Source organism: Urocampus carinirostris, chromosome 14, assembly GCF_059441175.1.
Source record: "Urocampus carinirostris isolate Australia breed hairy pipefish chromosome 14, RoL_Ucar_1.0, whole genome shotgun sequence".
NCBI lineage: Eukaryota > Metazoa > Chordata > Actinopteri > Syngnathiformes > Syngnathidae > Urocampus > Urocampus carinirostris.
The window spans coordinates 40,794,653-40,814,525 of NC_142362.1; the positions used below are offsets into that span (position 1 = coordinate 40,794,653).

The 19,873-nt window shown below is 43.8% G+C and overlaps 1 protein-coding gene and 1 pseudogene across 1 annotated transcript in view; both read left to right on the forward strand.

Annotated features, from left to right (window-relative positions):
* LOC148353436 (uncharacterized) overlaps positions 1 to 18,147 on the forward strand; it is a 33,385-nt gene extending 15,238 nt beyond the window's left edge. Inside the window, exons 2-3 of the mRNA XM_088352412.1 lie at positions 17,936 to 18,096; positions 18,143 to 18,147. Coding sequence (XP_088208538.1) covers positions 17,936 to 18,096; positions 18,143 to 18,147 — 166 coding nt within the window. The remainder of the gene's footprint in view (positions 1 to 17,935; positions 18,097 to 18,142) is intronic.
* LOC148353438 (uncharacterized) lies at positions 7,778 to 17,854 on the forward strand (annotated as a pseudogene).
* Positions 18,148 to 19,873: the final 1,726 nt, after the last annotated feature.

The following is a 19,873-nucleotide window of genomic DNA, read 5'->3' on the forward strand; positions in this document are numbered from 1 at the left end:
TTAGTGGCAAGCGCCCTCTTCTAAGCGTGTTGGGGAGGCAGTGTCAAGAAGAAGGATGCCTCTCGTCTCAAAAAACTGGCTAGGAAAGCGAGCTCTGTTGTGGGCAAAGAGCCGGACAGCCTAACAACAGTAGCTGAGAGACGGGCACTGGAAAAGCTGCGGTCAATCATGGACAATCCATCGCATCCACTACACAGCATTATCTCCAGACAGAAGAGCAGTTTCAGCGACAGACTGCTGTCACTGTCTTGCACTACGGACAGACTGAAGAGATCTTTTCTTCCTCATGCCATGAGGCTCTTTAACTCTACCCGGCAGAGTAAAAGCCCACAGTAAACCACACCACCTACATTGCATATTACCGAATCTTATTGCAATGTGTATTCTGTGTAGCACTATTTAGTTATTCTATATAACACGCTACAGTGGGCATTTGCACGTCACACTGGGTATTTGTATATTGTATTTTTTTTGCTTTATTATTGTATTGTTCTCAGCTCAGGGATGCTGCTGGAAATGTAAATTTCCCTTTGGGGATGAATAAAGTATCTATCTATCTATCTATCTATCTATCTATCTATCTATCTATCTATCTATCTATCTATCTATCTATCTATCTATCTATCTATCTATCTATCTATCTATCTATCTATCTATCTATCTATCTATCTATCTATCTATCTATCTATCTATCTATCTATCTATCTATCTATCTATTTCTTTTCTTTACCCTTTGTTTATTTTTACACGTTCATGTTAGTGTAATCTTTCGTACGGAAGATTACGGTAACGCGAACGTACAATTAGCCTGGGTTAGCTTTGTTTACGTAAAACATTCAGGGTGTTGGAACGGAGCTCCCTTTCCAATGAAGCGCTAGCCACTTGTTGTGGAGACCTGGGTGCTAAATGACGTGTAAACAACCTGATTTTTTTATTTTCACACGTTCATGTTAGCGTAATCTTTCGTACGTAAGATTACGTTAACACAAACGTACAATTTGCCTGGGTTAGCTTCATGTTTACGTTCATGGTAAACATTCAGGGTGTTGGAACTGATTAAAACAATTTTACATTACTTTTAATGGGAAACACGATTTTCGGTGATCGACCAAATCGGTTTTCGAACAGGATTCTGGAACGGATTATGGTCGAGAACCGAGGTTCCACTGTATATAGAAAATATGATGAGGCAAAGAGCCGCATGCGGCTCTAGAGAAGCATGCTCGCCAACCCTGATATAGACTGTTGGCCAGTCTGCTCCCTGAGGGCAGAAGGTGGAAGAGGTGGTGAGCAGGATAGTTACGGTCCCGCAAGATGTTTAGGACTTTTCTCAGACAACGAGTGGTCTTGGTGGTGCTGATCTCAGGGAGAGTTTTTCCCATAATTTTCCCGGAAGCTTTCACCAACCGCTGGAAAGCCTGCTTGACAGTTGAAAAACCACACTAAGCATCCGTACATTAGTACACTCCTGATTGAGTTGTTGAAGTTTGCCATCAGAGTTCTGGAGATCGTTAAGGCAAGTGACATTTTACTGGTTTGGGACGGGAATTGTGGGTGCTGATTTAAAAGAGGCAGGGACAAGTGACCAAGAAAGCGAGTTGTTGTACATGGAGGTGAAGATGTTAGCCAGCCCCGCAGAACAATCTTTCAGCACCAGTTCTAGTATTTTATCTGGACTGGCTGCTTTCCTGATGTTAATATAGCGGGAGGCACATCTCACCTCAGTAGAGGGTAAGGGGGGCAGCGTTTTTCCTGTCCAAGCGGGGATGAAAGAAGTTAAGATCCTCAGCCCAAGTGGAATTATGTGGATGATGTGGATAATAACTTCTTCTTGTGGTCTGTAATGGCCCCGATACCTTCCCAGACCTGTCTCGGGTTGGTGTTTTCAAACCTGGCCTCAATACGCCTCAGATGGTGAAGTTTGGCGGTAAAGGATTTTTTACATTTGACTAGAAAGGATTTTATACGATTGATTACAGGTTACATGTATTCAGTGGGGAGCGACCACCGTACCTGCAAAACCAGGTTATGGCACCGGTGGTGACTTTAGGAGGATGTTTGCTTTTGGATGTGGAAGAAAGTGAGTCGCGAATGGACTTGCCACTCTCCAGTTGATCAAGCAACCAATAAATCAGGAACGAGCGAGAGTGCGAGGCGTGGTCCAAACTCAGGAAGCCACCCCAATGACTACACCAGGAGTCTCGGGGACAGTAGGCAGAGTAATAGGGAGCCAAGAGATAAATACAGAGAGAAAAACAGGAAAACAAGAATTGAGAAAGAAGTGGTTTGAGAGTCAGTGTGAGAGGGTGCGTGAGGAAGGGAAGTCACAAATAGATAAAAAGATAAATAGATAAGTAAGTGACAGAGAAGTAGACAGTGATAAGGAAGAAGAAAGTGAAGATGAGTTGATGCGGGAACAAAAGTATATGTAGAAAGTGCTTAATGATGTGGGTAAAAAAGATGAGGGGGAGGGCAAAGACCCCGAGGGGGAAACAAAAGGCTACGGTACGCGTAGCAGATGGTTCAGCAGAAACCACGACACATGGCACCCTTGGTAGAGACCGCACATGGTCCGCGGTATGTACCGCTGGTGTTGTTGTTGTTGTTGAGTCACTCAAGGCGCCTAAGGTATCCTTAGTAGCGCTAGACTCGCTCGTGGGAGGCTCCGTAGTTCTCGGAAGGAGAGGGGGAGAAAGGTCTCCTTGGTGGAGGTGGCGGAGCCCTTGTTCAGGGAACTGCGGCAAGCATTTCCTCACCCAACTGATTTGGCGCCTACCATTTTTGTGTATGATTCAGATACAGTGCCAGAACAACATTATGCACAATGCATAGATTCGTGGATTGACAGTACAGTACCCAGGGTGCAACCCAGAGGCGGAAATGATGTTGAGAACGGCGATAGTAGGTGGACTGCCAAATGAAGTACAAGCTTTAAAGAAAGCTGATTTGCTGGTTTGCCCACAAGCAAGATTCAAAAGGCATTTGTTGCATTATTGCCGGGCTCATAGTGATAAACAAGTTAAAGAACAAAGTGAAACTGACAATCTGGCTAAAATTTTGATAAGATTACGGTAGGCAAAGCTGCATGGTGAGGCAAAACAAGAAAAAACAAAAAATAAAGTTGATCAAATGTACCAGACTCCGGTGGGGGTTGGGAGAGATCAGGGGCGGTTTCGGGGTGGATACAGAGGCCATGGCTGTGGTGCCCCCCCAGGCAGGTATGACACCAGTGAATAGGGGGGCCTGAGAAGCTCGGGAAGTACTGGCCAGGCAGAGCCAATGCTTATTGACAGTGGCAGACCATTCCCTCCAGATGTTGGTTGGACACAGGGGCGACTCATTCATCCATTAACTTGCCACTGCCAAGGACAGCATTGTCAAAACGACACACAACGTTGGTAGACTTCTCGGGACAACCTCAGACGCTGCCTCTCCTGAGGCCATTGCAAACGACAATTTTTGGGATGTTACATACAGTGTTGTCGTGATACCGTTGGTATCGTAAGGGTTGTGCAATATTGCATTTGGTGCAAAGTCATCATAGTGCAAAAAATAGTCAGCATATGGCATTGGTGCAAACATAGACATCATAGTGCAGAAAAAAGGAAATGGTCAGACATTGTGCAAGGTGAGCAGTAAACGTAGTGCAGTCGACATGTGCAAGAACATAGACATGAGTACCATTATATTCGTATGAGGTAGTGTTGGCACAAGTTTTCAGGTTTTTTGTGCGGTGTCTGTTTTGAGCAGTGAACAAACATAGTGCAGACAGCATGTACGTGAGTACCATTTTACATTCGTGTGAGGTAGTTTTTTGCAACAGTTTTCATTTTTTTTGTGCGGTGTCTGTTTAGGGTGGTAATGGCTGTGGGGAAGAAACTGTCTCTGAGTCTGTTTGTTTTTGCTTTGTGTGACCTGTAGCGCTTGCCGGAAGGCAGCAGGTCGAAGAGGTGGTGGCCGGGGTGAGAAAAGTCCTTGATGATGTTTTCTACTCTGCTGAGGTAGCGAGAGCAGGCAATGTCCTCCAGACTGGGCAGAGAGCAGCCGGCGATTCTTTGGGCTGTTTTGATGATCCTCTGGAGCTTTTTCCTGTCTGCTGCTGTGCACCCAGCATACCACACCGTGATGCAGTATGTTAGGATGCTCTCCACTGTGACTTTGTAGAAGGACACCTGCAGCTGCTGTTTTAGGTTATTTTTCCTGAGCAATCGCAGGAAGTGCAGTCGCTGCTGGGCCTTCCCTACCACCGCTCTGGTGTTTGCAGACCAGGAGAGGTCGTCGGAGATGTGCACACCCAGAAATTTGAAAGAGTGGACTCTCTCTACACAGTCTCCTTTTATGGTGAGTGGTGCTGGATTCCTGCCATTCCTTCTGAAATCCAGAATCAGTTCTTTTGTTTTTGTGGTGTTCAATATGAGGTGGTTTTCCGAACACCACGTTGAAAGTGACTCCACCTCATCCCTGTATGCCGCCTCGTCCCCTTCAGAGATGAGGCTGATCAAGGTGGTATCGTCAGCGAACTTAATTATAGTGTTTGTGGGGTGGGTCGGTGAGCAGTCGGAGCTGTAGAGGGTGAAAAGCAGGGGGCTCAGTGCACAACCTTGGGGGGAGCCACTGTTCAGTGTTAGGGTGGGAGAGACGTGGGTACCGAGTTTCACCGACTGGGCGGTTGGAGAGGAAGTCCATTATCCAGTGGCAGATGGAGGGAGAGAGTCCTAGGTGTGCAAGTTTCTCCACCAGGATCTCCGGGATAATGGTGTTGAAGGCTGAGCTGAAGTCCAGAAAGAGCATTCTGACGTAGCTCCCCCGGTGGTCCAGGTGTTTCAGCACGGTGTGAAGTGCTGTGTTTATGGCGTCGTCAGTGGAGCGGTTTGCCCTGTAGGCAAACTGGTGGGGGTCCAGTGTGAGTGGCAGGGAGTTTTTGATGTGCCGGGACACTAACCTCTCGAAGCACTTCATGACCACAGGCGTAAGAGCTACAGGTCTGTAGTCGTTGAGGCTTTCCACTGCTGACTTTTTGGGGATGGGAATGATGGTGGAGGTTTTGAGGCAAGGTGGGACGGTCGCCTGTGACAGGAACCGGTTGAAGATGGTGGTGAAGACCCCAGCCAGCGGATCGGAACAGTCCCTGAGTACCCTCCCTGGTACTCCATCCGGGCCAGTTGCCTTCCTGGGGTTTATGGTATTCAGCGCACGCCTAACTTCGTGCTCCTGAAATGTGAGGGAGTTGCTGCTGGTTGTTGGTGGGTGTGATGTGGCTGTTTGTGGCCTTCCAGCTTCAAAGCGAGCGAAGAACTGATTAAGGTCCTCAGCTAGTGAAGCCTCAGCCTCAACAGTTGCCAGGTTGTGGCCTCTGAAGTTGGTGATGTGTTGAAGGCCCTGCCACATCCTCCTCGGGTGCTTAAAGTAAAAAGATTTACTGGAGAGACACGTGAAGCCGCTGCGTATAGTCGCGCCGCCATGTTGAACATAACAAAATGTGGAAATAGTGAAGCGCTGTGAATACTTTCCGGATGCACTGTACGGGCATGATGGAGTCAATATGGCAGACCAACTGTTCACGGGGGCACAGGAATGTGCTTTGAAGATTCAAAACGATCAGCGTTTAAGGCAAGATTTGTCCTCGGAACCCTTGTAAGGGGTGCTGTTGGCGGGCCAAAGATGGCGCCTTGCATGCCGCCGCCTCAGTAGCAGAATGGCGAGATTCTACTTTTATTCCAGTGAAAGCATTGAGAGTGACTCACAGGCCCGCAGCTGAGGTGTTGGCTTTGATTTTGGCATTAGAAGAGTGCCCGGGTGAAAAACTGACTATATATTCGGATTCAGCCCATGCCATCGCAGCGGCTTTGATTGATTTGCAAGGTTGGCTTTGGAACGGTTGGATGACTACAAAGGGGACTGAAATCGCTGATAAAACATTGATGGAGCGGTTGTATCAAGCTATCAAAGGCCCTTGTGAATTGGCCATTGTCAAAGTCCTGGGACACTCCAAAGCCGACACTTTTGTAGCACGAGGGAACGACAAGGCTGATATCTTGGCAAAATATTTGGCAGGTTACATACCGCCGGCGGCCTCTGAACCCATCATTTGGGAAGGGGAGCCACCAGGCCAGCCGGTGGGGCCCGCCATAAGTTTAAGTAGCATTTTAGAAGCACCACAACAAATTCGATGTGGTTAGCCTCAAAGGCCACCCAGCGCTCTGACGGGCTGTGGGTTGGTCCTGTTAGGAAATAAATATATAAAAACTGTATCGTTTACCAAATTTTTGAATTAGTTATCTGACTCCATTAACCAAACGTAAACTTCATTCACCTAACAATGCATGCTCGTTTCTTTTTGTGACAAGACGGACAAGAGACCGGCATTTCCACACGGGGGCAGATTTATTTTCTTAAATAATTTAACTAAGTGAACTCCATCAAATTAGCGAAATTAGCCAAATTAGTGTCTCTCTCATTCTCCCTCGATCTTCTCCTATCTTCTCCGGTCTTTCCACGTCTATTCACAAGCTGGCGGGCCGGCTCCTCCCATGGGCGTGTTCTGACTCCTCCCATGGGCGTGCCGACTCCTCCCATGGGCGCGCCAGGAGCCAGCTTCACCACCTCCTCGCCGAAGGGTGTCGCGATGTTTGTCCTTGTACGTCTGGCCTTCTCCCGTCAGCACTCACAGGAATTCCGTTATCAAAATACGTCTGATGCATTCCAGACAGCCTAACCTTCCAATGTACCTTGAAGAAAAACAGTCAGTGAAACTCTCTACTGCATCAAACTGAGTACATGTACTTATTTTGTAGTTAATTTTATAATATCCTTTATAGTACAAATGCATAAAATCCTTCAGTCCAAAAGGCACCTTGCTTCCTGAAGGTGAGTCGATGACATCAGTATTGAGTGAGGCGCACACATTGGCACATGTGGGCCCTCAGTCGATGCTTCAAAAATTAAAACAGTGGTGGCATCCCAGGTTGCAGGAGGTGATCTGGCATTTTGTCGAAGCATGTGAGTTGTGTCAAATATTCAACGCATGGCCCACTTTGATGCCTAGACCAGGTGTTTTTACCCCATTGGCATGGCCAGGGGCCGAAATCGTATTGGATTTCACAGACATGATTGACAGAATCAATGGCAAACGCTTCCTGCTGATGATCGTTGACTCATATTCACGATGGCCAGAGGTGAATCATTACATCCCGACTCATTTCCCTGCGTTGATTCGGTCAGACCAGGGGTCGGGAACCTATGGCTCGGGAGCCATATATGGCTCTTTTGATGACGGCATCTGGCTCTCTGAAAATTTCTGAACGAAACAAATTTTACTAATAATGTTACTTTAGCAAAATAAATAATAATAATAAAGTCAGAAAAAAAACGTGTCAAAAAATAAATAAATACACACATTTTAATTTATATATATTTTCACCTGCAACTTTTTGTTCAGGCACGCAGCTAAGAGCCAATCTGTTCTCCGGTGAGCGGGAGGGTCCGCTACCCGGAAAGTCTAATTTTAATGGATAATTTACAACAATCTGCATAAGTCATTTTGAAGCAAAGCAAATATTTCCTCGTTTTTGGTTAGCTTTTTTGTATGCAGAGTGAACCCTTCTAATCAAGAAGATGACGAAAAGGAAAAAAGATGAAGATTACCGTACGTTTCAGCAGGAATGGACAGAGCAATTTGCCTTTATTAAGAGAGCAGGTTATGCAGTGTGTCTTATATGCAATGATAAAATTTCCTCGATGAAACGGTCAAATATAAAGAGACACTTCGACACACGCCATGGCACATTTTCAGCGAAATATCCAGTGGGAGACAACAGAAAGAAGGCCTGTCAAGAACGACTTTCCACAGTCCAGGATAGTCAGCAGCAGCTCCGTGTATGGGCCAAACAAGGTGATTTTAACTCTGCTAGCTTTGCTGGTTCTTTAGCAATTGTGAGGAGCGGGACGCCGTTTACAGATGGCGATTATGCCAAATCATTCATGCTTGATGTGGCCAACGAGTTTTTTGACGACGTTAAGGATAAAGATAAAATAATCAAACGGATAAAAGATATGCCTCTTTCAGCAAGAACTGTGCTGTGATGTCGAATCAAGAGGAGATAAAAACAAGTGAATGACATAAATGCATCGGAGTTTTTTTCCCTCGCTTTGGATGAATCAACAGATGTCAGTCATTTATCCCAGTTCAGTATTATTGCACGCTATGTTGACGGTGACTCGCTGCGTGAGGAAAGTCTTGCCGTTTTGCCACTAAAAGGGACAACGAGAGGAGAGGATTTATTCAAGTCTTTCATGGAGTTTGCAAATGAAAAGAATCTACCAATGGATAAACTTATTTCTGTGTGTACCGATGGTGCTCCGTGCATGGTGGGGAAAAACAGGATTTGTAGCGCTGCTTCGTGAGCAGCAGAACAGACCCATTCTCAGCTTCCACTGTATTCTACATCAGGAGGCACTTGCTGTATTGACCATGTTTGGATCTACGGATGCATGCGAACAGTCGTTCTCACACCTAAAACACATCAAAACCAACCTGCGATCACGTTTAAAAGATACAGTAGAAGCCTAAACGCCTGCATAAAGCTGAACCTCACCACCTATCAACCGGACTACAAAGCCATCAGCAAAACCATGCAACACCAAAAGTCCCATTAATAGTAAGTCAGAAGTACTTTTCTTATTAATAAATACCTTTAATTGTATTTTGAACAACATGTTATAACAAAGTCTTATTATAATATATATATTGTTGGTCGATTTAGATAAGAAATTGCTGACCTGAGGGCCTCAGACAGCAGTGAACAAGCAGAGCGGGCAAGTAAACATGGACAGATATGAATAAAACCTCAGCCTGCAGACCAGTTGATTGTTATAATTATAAATAATTGTTAAATTTTGTTATTAACTTACAATGTTGTTCAAAACAAATTCTGTCTTATTATACTGTACTATAAACTCGTTGATTTTCCTCTTCCATTCAGCTGTTTTTGGTATTAAAATATACATATGGCTCTCCTAGGATTAGATTTTAAAATTTGTTTTTTTTCCGGCTCTTTCAGCAAAAAAGGTTCCCGACCCCAGGGTCAGACAATGCTAGACATGTTAACAACAGGGCAATGGCTAAAGTTCAAGCCCTTTTAGGCCTCCAACATCGTTTTGGCTGTGTGTACCATCCACAAACTCAGGGAAAAGTTGAACGCATGAATCGCTCTTTAAAAGAAAAATTGGCCAAACTTATGGCTCAAACTAATATGACGTGGGTAAAAGCTTTGCCATTGGCGCTATTAGTTGTGCGACAAACAGTTAAAAAAAATTACAGGATTTGCCCCATTCGAACTTTTGACGGGCCGACTAATGCCAGGGCTCACCTCTATCTTGATGCCTCCAATTGATGTCCCTATGCCAGACTTGTCACATGCATCATATTGGTCATATTTACACGCACTTGTTTCCAGTGTGTCTGCTCAGGTGACCCGCTTTGGATTCACAACTCACGCCTTACGTCTACTTGCGAGTACTTTCTCGACACTGAGACTGTTTTTCAGACAGACGGAGTGGAGACAAAGATTGTGATGTTACAGAACCAATGCAACCAGACGGTCATGTACAAGGAACGGGAGGACAGCTCGGACAGGTTAAGGGACGCACAGGTGATATTGTTCTATAAAATTCGTGACCAAGACCCAGAGGTTGGTATATATGCGAAATTATTCAATCACACAATTGATTAGGAGAATTTAAGGCAACGATTGCACAATTTTGAACCATATGAAATAACCAAATGGCCTCCCCAGTGCAATAAAAGGGAAGTAAAAAACAATAAACAGATAAACGACAAGCCCTGGTTGGTGCGATGGGCTTACAATCATTCTGTACTAGTCACAGTGGCTCCGAATACAACAACAGAATTAAGGGTTCCGGTAGAAACGTCACAGGGGTTTCGAAACAGGGTACCAGTAAGCGGTGTTTCATATCCCGGGCATTGGTGGTACATGACGGGACACGTTATAGATTCAGGATGGGAGACGTTGATAAGAACTCAACAGGGTGATTTTTAGCCTCTGGGAACAAGTAAAGTGGCAAAATGTTATAATAAAGTAACAATGCGAAAAAAAGGAAGTACTGCTTTTGAAGGTGGCAATGGGGAATAAGACTATTGTGTCACTAGATGAAGATATACAGATCGATAATACATCTTGTTGGACTTTTTTATTGTGGCTTTATTCATCTGGCCCAGATCCATATTTTCCTGTTGTCATTTGCGAAAAAAAAACAAAACTATGGCAGATAAAGACAAACCACGTTTAGGCAATTATGCACGAATAAAAAGAGTCTAGGTAACAGCGGTTGTTTCAGTGGATGATTGGTTTTCAGTCCACACAGGAGTAACCGCAATAACAAATAATTGGCTATTGATGGCAAAGCAGGCTGCCAAAGCGGTGAATGAGACGTGCTTCGTTTGTTTAGGACCACGTCCTCTTTTGAAAGTCGTCGCGGCAGATATCGTAGGGCGGTCGTGTATAATACCATTTATGTACAATACAACCTTAAAGGGAAATTGTGCGTATCTGGACCGAATATTCCCGCTTACAACCCTCGAGAAACAAAAACCCATTTTTGATAATAAGGTAGCCAAGCAAAATTTCATGTGTCTGAAGTTGAATGGAGCAGGACACACAATCGGACAAATACCGTGGGATTGGTGGGAAACGAATGTGTCTCTTCCAGCACGACCCCCGCTTTGCCGTGCAGACGTCTGGTTGTGGTGTGGTGGAAAAATTCTGAACGACAGGCTGCCGACCAATGCCTCTGGCAGGTGTGCCCTGGTGACGTTAATTATGCCGGTGAGTGTGACACCTGCAGATTTAGACCAGTTAAATTGGGATCAATTCAATCAAGTCATCCCGATGTCCGGTTTGGATAGACAAAAAAGAGGCCTGAGAGATTGGTTACAACAGGGGGACCCCACCTACATTGATGCAATAGGTGAACCAAGAGGGGTCCCGGACGAATACAAATTGGCAGACCAAATCGCATCATGGTTTGAGAAGCTTTAGAGGCGGTACATGAACAATTATCAAAAACTTCATTAATGACGTTTCAAAATAGTCAAGTCAAGTCAAGTCATTTTTATTTGTATAGCCCTTAATCACAAATAGTCTCAAAGGTCTTCACAAGTTATTACATATAAGAAGTTTAGGTTATTCATATGCTATAGAGTAGAAGTGAGAAGCTTAGACTTAAACATGTCCACTGAGGCAGCAGATCGGATCTCAAGAGGAAGAGCATTCCACAACACCGGTGCCCGGATGGAGAACGCTCTCGAACCAGGCGGAAAACTTCTTGGCTCTTGGGATCACCAGGAGACCGGCGCTCTCAGAACGAAGGCTTTGGGCCGGGACATAGGGGGAAATCAGATCTGAAAGATATGAGGGGGAAAGTCCATGTATGATTTTGTATAGTAATAGGAGAACCTTGAAATCGCATCTTAGGCTAACAGGGAGCCAATGCAGGTTAGCCAAAATTGGGGTGACGTGATCTTACTTTTTTGTCCTAGTTAAAAGCCTCGCTGCAGCATTTTGTACCAGCTGAAGACTCCCGAGTCTGGTCATCGGAAGACCGGGAAGTAGTGCATTACAGTAATCGAGACGGGAGGTAACAAACGCGTGAATTATGATTTCCGCATCCGACTGAGAAAGTATAGGACGAATTTTAGCAATGTTACGAAGATGAAAGAAAGCGGTTCTAGTAATTTTCTTCACATGTGTTTGAAGGGACAGATCGGGGTCATATATGACACCTAAATTTTTAAGTGAGTTGCTCTGTGTGATGTGGCAATTGTCGATGTACACAGCAGTTTTAGAGAATAAGTCACGGAACTTAGATGGACCAATAACTAACATAAACTAAATAGGTTTACTTTAGATATGTTATTGGCTGAAAAACAAGGAGTGTGCGGGATATTTCAAGATCAATGTTGTAGTTTTGTCCCAAACAACACGGCACCGGATGGGAGTCTCACCAAGACATTGGAAGGTTTGCAAACTTTGCATGAAAAGATAAAAGAACATTCAGGAGTAGATTCGGAAATGTGGTCAGGGGGGTTGAATGTCTTTGGTAAATGGAAAAGTCTGATTAGCTCTATATTAATTTCAGTGGCAGTATATACAGCTATCATGGTGCTTTGCGGATGTTGTTGTATACCTTGTATCATATCTCTTACGGTTAAAACACTCAAGCACACTTTGGGCCTGCTGCCACCTGGTGGCCAGTACATGATGATCCCCGTGTCGGACAATGCATAAATGGCAGTTATTTTGTCTAGGACACTCCTGATAACAGAATGCCTGGGAGTGCTGACACAGAAGGTCAGACGTAGAAGGTCAGACTTCGGGGCGCCGCTGGTGTGTGAGATTGTGGAGCCCGCCCATAGGAGGAGCCGAGACGCCATCATGCGGGGAGAAAATAGCCAATAAGAGAAAGCTAAAGTTAGTTGCAGATGACACATAGCAAATTGGGGAATAGTGGGATGTCTTTGATTTGTTTGTTGAAATGTATAAATGATCCTGGACAAATCGGGGGGTAGTCGTCTCCTGTGGGCACACTTAGATCTGCTGTTGTGATTATACCCGCCCCCGTGTGGAACAGCCTACTGCCTGGTCTTTTGTCCCTCTCAAAAAATGAGCGCGCATTCAGATTCAGATTCAGATTCAGATTCAGATCTACTTTATTGTCATTCTTGTACACGTGTATACAGAACGAAATGTCGATGCATCTGACCCCCACAGTTTCCTTGAATGTACAGATATAAATAAAGTTGTATTGTAATTGGCTACGTATAGTATTTTACCATAGTGCCGATAGTGCAAGAAGAGTAGCTAACCAGATGTGCAAAAAGGGCAGTCAGGTTAACAAGTCAGGTACACAGTAACATTAACACTGTAACAATAACGCTGTAATTACCATAGTGCAGAGAGCAATGTGCAATGAGTGGCAAGCTATAAAAAACTGCCAGTAGTGCAAAAAGTCAGATTAGCAGCCGTTTAGATTTAAGTTAACTATATGTTAGATTGACCATTTAACAGTCTAATGGCCAGGGGGACTAGACTATTGCGGAGCCTGGTGGTCCTGCACCGCACACTGCAGAACCTCTTCCCAGAGGCTAGCAGAGTGAACAGTCCATGATGGGGGTGAGAGGGGTCCCCGGTAATGTTCTTAGCATGGGATAGGCAGCGCTTCTGGCCAATGTCCTGAATGGAGGGAAGTGTAGTCCCGATTATTTTCTCTAATTGTTGAATGAATGTAGGTCGTGTTTGGTTAATGGAGTCAGATAACTAATTCGATCATTTTGGTAAACGTTTGGTACATTCTTATAGTTAGGATTCCAACAGCGGTTTGGATGCTTCTCTAAGGTCAGCCCTAGCAATGTTGTATGCCTCCTTGTCACCCGAGTGGAAAGCATGGTCCTTTACTTTTATAAGTTGTTACACCGTGTGTCATCCATGGTGGTGTTTTGGTGAACTCACAGAACTGTTTCCGGAATGTGACGATTTCCATGCAGAAACATATGTAGTCCAGCACCGCAGAGGTGTAACTGTCCAGTGTGACACGATCATTAGTGTCCTGTTCCTTTAAAGCATCCCAGTCTGTGTGGTGGAAACAGTCCTGTAGCATAGGATAACTGTGGCCATATTCTCACTGTCTTTGTTGTAATCCCAACATTCTTGAATTTTGGTATGTACCATGGGTGAAGCAAAAGAGATAGGTGGTCATACAGACACAGGTGGGGGTAGGCCTGGGCTCTGTATGCACCTGCTATATCAGTATACACTTGGTCTAAAGTTATAACTCCTCTGGTAGCACACTTCACATTTTGGTGGAATTTGTGAAGCACTGATTTTAAATCCGGTGATTAAAGTCCCCAGCACCAATAAAAACACTGTCCCAATGTGCTATCAGTCTGTTATTGATGCAGCTGCTCACTTTTGCTAATGTTAGCTTAGCATTAGCGCCTGGTGGAATTTATACAGTGCATATGTAAACACAAGAGGACGTCCCCCTGGGGGATAAAAAGGACAGCAATTTAATAGTAAAAATTCTGAGTCTCAGCAACAAAGTTTTCCCTTTACCTTAATATTTGTGCACGAGGAGTTGTTTATGGTGATGAATAGTCCGCCACTGATATTCTTATGAGAGTCCGCCGTCCTTCGAAGCGGTATGCGGTGGCGGCTAGCAAGCTTGATAACCACATCTGGAAATTATTTTTCTAGCCAGGTTTCAGTGAAAATCACGCACGAACAATGGTTTTGTGTTTTCCGTGTCGCCATTTGTAGTTGTATCTCATCCAGTTTGTCGCGGATTGACCGTGCATTGAAAAAGAAGATAGTCAGGAATGGCAGTTTAAAGATGTCATCATTACTGTGCTCAAGGTTCGTACAGTCAGAAATAATAACAAAACCAAAACAAAAAAACAGGAGCTCCAAGCCGTTGCATCTTCTGTATGTGCGCCACCATTAAATGGATGTTACAAGGGCATCAACAAACGATACACAGAAAATGTCAAAATTAAATACCGGTCATTCATAAGCTATCGAATAGAAGTGTGTTTTAAGCTTAGATTTAAACAGTTACACTGAGCCAGTTACACCATCTAGGCTACCGACCAGCTCGGTAGCCTAGATGGTAGGGCGCCTGCTCCGAGACTGGGAGGACGCTGGTTCAAGCCTCGGCCAAGTCATACCTAAGACTTACAACATTGGTACCCATTGCCTCCCTGCTTGGCGCTTGGCATTAAGGGTTGGAATTGGGGGGTTTGGTCACCTAATGACTCCCAACACAGCAGTTGGGTCTAAAAACCCGGCGTCGATCGAAGGCGGCGAGTCACGTCGATAGCTTCGCGTGACGAAATGATTTCCGGTAGATATCATGTTGATGTATGCCTCCTTGTCACCCGAGTGATTTATTTATTTATAATAATTAAAGAGGATTAAATAAATAAAGAGGATTAAATCTCAGAGGGAAGAGCAGAGGGAAAATGTTAAGAAAAGAGTTTTAAAAGGCTGTATTTTTTATGGGTGCTTGAGCACCCTAAAAAATGGGCTGGTTACGCCCATGATGAAAAGCATTCCTGAAAAGAATACAATAAATGAGGATTTATATCCAATGTTGGGTGTGTTACCGAAAAAAGTAATTGTTACAGTAACTATTTACTTCATTTAAAAAGTAAGATTACTGATTACTGGCACCCAAAAATAGTCCATTAAAATAAAAATGACAAATTACCATATACGCTCACATTGAGGCCAACCCCCTAAAATAGTTTAAAAAAACTGTAGGAGCTAAGAATCACACTATCACAGCAAAGACACTCCGCAATCATTTTGTCTCGGGCTTAAAACGACACAAAGATTTCCCTTTCCATTTCTGAGTTACGTCCAAAATGTTCCCTTTTTTTTTGTCCAAGCAATTTGTACTGAAAAAATATTTGACCAAAAAGACCAACATTTAGCACTTTTGAGGCAAAATATTTTATTTAAGTTTATAAGTGCTCCATATGTGTATGTAGATAGATGGATAGCCTGGCTGGCTGGCTGGCTGGCTGGCTGCTAGACAGACAGATAGAAAGACAGACAGATAGAAAGACAGATGGACAGACGGACGGACGGATGGACAGGCACATAGATTGACAGACAGACACAAAGATTGACAGACAGACAGACACAAAATAGCCCTTCTAGAGGGACGTGTCCCTGAGCTAGAGCAGTTTAAAAGGAAAATGTTAGGTGCCGCGGACACCACTGCTAGCGTGGGTTGTAGCGAACCTGCTAGTCCGGTTAGCATTAGCCCTAAACGGCATGCTAATCACGGTTAGCCAATCCAGACACATAATAAGTTCAGCCCCCTAGCTAGTCCCACTCCACCCCGGTCTACTGGAGCCCGCACCCTAGTTATAGGTGACTCCATCACCCGTAACATAAAGATTAGCACCCCAGCCACGATTATGTGTATATCTGGGGCCAGAGCACCCGACATTGAGGCTAATTTGAGGGAGCTGACATGCAAATCTAGACACCAGGACAGGGCTAGCTACACCGATATAGTCATTCACGTCGGCTCTAATGATACTAAAATGAGGCAATCTGAGATTACAAAGGAAAATATTGCTAGGACCTGTAATCTCGCCAGAAAGATGACTCTGCATCTGTAATTGTCTCTGGCCCCTTGCCTGCGAGAGGCAATGATGAGAGGTTTAGCAGACTAGTCTCGCTAAACCGGTGGCTGGCAAGTTTCTGTAGTCAGCAGGGATTTAGGTATGTGGATAACTGGCCTGCTTTCTGGGGCCGACCTGACCTGTTTAGGAGAAACGGCCTTCACCCTAACTGGGAAGGTGCTCTCACTCTTTCTAAAAATATATTACTGTTTAAGCCTTCCATGACAGGGTACACTAGTGCAGGCCAGGTCACAGGTGATGAACCTGAGTGAACCTGTGATCACGGGTGTGGAGTCTGTATTGCTAGGGCTAACTAGCGCTATGCTAGATTCACATAGTTTTTGTAGTTTAGAGCGTTCCATTGCCTGCACCACACACCCTGAACTGTACTGTGTTCAATAGCATCTTCTTCTGTGCTTCTTACCTCTGATTTTCCCTTGTTAGGTGAGGAGGGAGAAGAAATAACATTATTTTCTACCACTAGTCATCCTGCTACTCCACCTGTCAACAATATTCCTGTGGTATGGAATTCGGGCCGCATCTGCCGCCATGCAAAGCACAAGACGCAGGACTGGCAGTATAATCCTGTGGAGGTTACCACCAAGGTAACCATAAGGTTCAAAACTCGGGAAAGGGCTCAGCTCAGTCCACAGTGCTGAAGCTTGGCCTTCTGAATATTAGATCACTAGCCTCCAAAGCTTTACTTGTCAATGACCTTATTAATGAAAACAATCTTAAACTTGTTGGCCTTTGTGAGACCTGGTTAAAACCAAATGAGTTTGTAGTGTTAAATGAGGCTCCTCCCTCTAACTTTGTGAGTTCGCATTTGGCATGACCATGCAAAAAAGGTGGCGGCGTTGCTATTTTATCGGAAAGTAAGTTGAAATTTACTCCTGGTACCCCTACTGTTATTAAAACGTTTTAAGCACTTGTTATGAGGTCTTTAATGTCAACACCAATTTATGTAGTGTTTGTGTATTGCCCACCTTGACCATACTTAAATTTTTTGGATTAATTTTCGGAACTGTTAGTAACTTATGCGGACAATGTTGTAATTATTGGTGATTTTAATGTTCACATAAAATCAAATTCACTTGCAAATGCTTTTAAGTCACTGATTGATACATTTGGTTTCAATCAAATAGTTTATGTGCCCACTCAAAAAGATGGGAACACTCTAGATCTTGTTCTGACCCAGGGCGTAGTAGCCTCAAATGTTACAGTGTTACCTTATCCTAATACCATCTCTGATCACGATCTTGTTAAGTGAGAGGTGCTGTTCAATGTTTACAGTGATAAGGAAAATTTAGGTTTTAGCAGTCGCAATATCCGCCCTGCAATGGGATTAACTTTAAAAGAACTATTACCTACGGTACCTGCAGCCTTCCCTTCGTACACTGGGTCTGTTGACTCACTCACAAACAACTTTAATACTGCTTTGGTTAATGTTCTTGTTTCTGTGGCGCCCCTAAGGCATACATTTCGACCTAAGAAGCATACACCTTGGTTTACTGAAGAAACCAGGTCACTCAAACAAGGTTGCAGGAAACTTGCACGAAATTGGCGCACTACAAAGCTGGAGGTCTTCCAACTGGCCTGGTGTTACAGCTTGCTGAAATATAAAGTAGCTCTTGCCTCAGCTAAAGCATCGTTTTTCTCTAAGATTATCGTTATACATAAGAGTAATCCGAAATTTTTGTTTGTCACAATTGCGAAACCTTCCAGACAACAACTTAACCCAAATAGCTCTACTTATTCTGCTGATGACTTTATGGAATGTTTTAATAGAAATATTCAACTCATTAGGAATGAAATTTTAAATGTACGCTCTACAACCTTGTCCTACCTCAAAAATGTGGAGGTGTTAAGAAAGGACTGTGTCGGCGGTTGTTCTGAAACATTCTCCAGTTTCAATGATTTGTCCTTTGATAGTCTAACATAGATGGTTAGTAGGGCCAAACAAACTACTTGCCTGCTTGATCCGTTTCCAGTTTCATTGGTGAAGGATCTGTTTGGGATCTTAGGACAATCAGTTTTAAATATTATTAATATATCGCTATCCTTGGGTATTGTTCCTTCAGCTTTCAAGTCTGCATAAGCAACCTAACCTTGATCCAGAAAGCCTAGGTAATTATAGGCCAGTGTCAAATCTGCCATTTTTACTTGAAAAGGTCGTTGCACAGCAGCTAAATGACTTTGTGTCAGAAAATACCCTCTTTTGAACTGGCCAGTCAGCATTTAGGGCAAATCACTCTTCTGAGACAGCCCTGGCTAAAGTAACCAATGATCTCCTTTTAGCAATATATTCCGGTGCCTCATCAATGTTACTGCTACTGGATCTCAGTGCTGCTTTTGATACTGTCGACCACAACATATTGCTTGTTCGTCTGGAATGCATTGGTATCTCAGGAACTGTACTCTCGTGTTTTAGGTCCGACCTGTCAGACAGGATGCAACGTGTTAACTATGGCAATCTGACCTCTAAACACTCTGATGTCCCCTGTGGAACACCACTTGGTGACATTATCTGCAAGTATAATATTAGTTTCCATTTCTATGCAGATGGCACTCAACTGTATGTGCCACTGGAGACAACTGGACAGTTAAATTTTCAAAATCTGGAGGCTTGCCTTACTGAGATTCAAAGATGGATGTCACTTATTTTTTTGCGCCTTAACCGAGAAAAAAACTGAAATGTCGATTATTGGTCCAGCTCACTGTTGTGAGTTTTTTTTTCAAACACTGCCCTGAACCTAGACAAATGTAATATCACCCATAGCGACTCGGGTCAAAAATCTAGGTGTTATATTTGATCCTAGTCCGTCGTTTCAGTCACACGTGAAAAATATTACTAGAATAGTTTTCTACCACCTCCGTAATATTGCGAAGATTCGTTCGATGCTGTCCAAATCAGATGCAGAGGTTTTAATTCATGCGTTTATTACTTCTCGGCTTGATTACTGTAATGCAGGGGTCGGGAACCTTTTTGACTCAAAGAGCCATAAAAGCAAAAAATATTAATTTTATTTTGGGAAAGAGCCACGCCATATATTATGAGACAAATTTACTAAATTGCTAAACCCGCGCCCCAGACAAAAGCGTAGTCTTCAGCACATTTATTTTTGATGATTTGATAAAAATTATGAAAAGAGAATAATGCCAGAGCCCCTGTCCCAAAATCAACAAACATACCACTTTAAACTTGTCTCTTTCTTGCAATTACTCAAGATCGGTTAAACTCCTTTTGACCCTTTTTTTCATATATATTGGGTTCAAAACCAGATGCAAGCAGTTATTATGTAAAAACGTCACAACATTCTGCAAATAGGGAGCCTGATGAGCTCACTTTTGGCGCAGACAGCGTAGGGCGAGAGATGGGAGGGAGTGCTCGCACTTTTTGCATAGCTCCACCCATCCCTCCCACTCACCCAATCAAATGACTAAGTTCTCTTCCGGTGTTTTGGCGTATTTACAGTTCTGTGGATTCATCATAAGGTATCTGAACACTGAACACAGATTATATATATACAGGATTCTTTAGCGTTGTACAACCAAAACGAGTTTTTTTTCCCCCTTTTTTTGTGTGACACCTTGACTGTAAATTGTAGTGAAAAACGTGCCCTATATATACTACAAAGTAATATCATGTTATTTAGCTTTGGT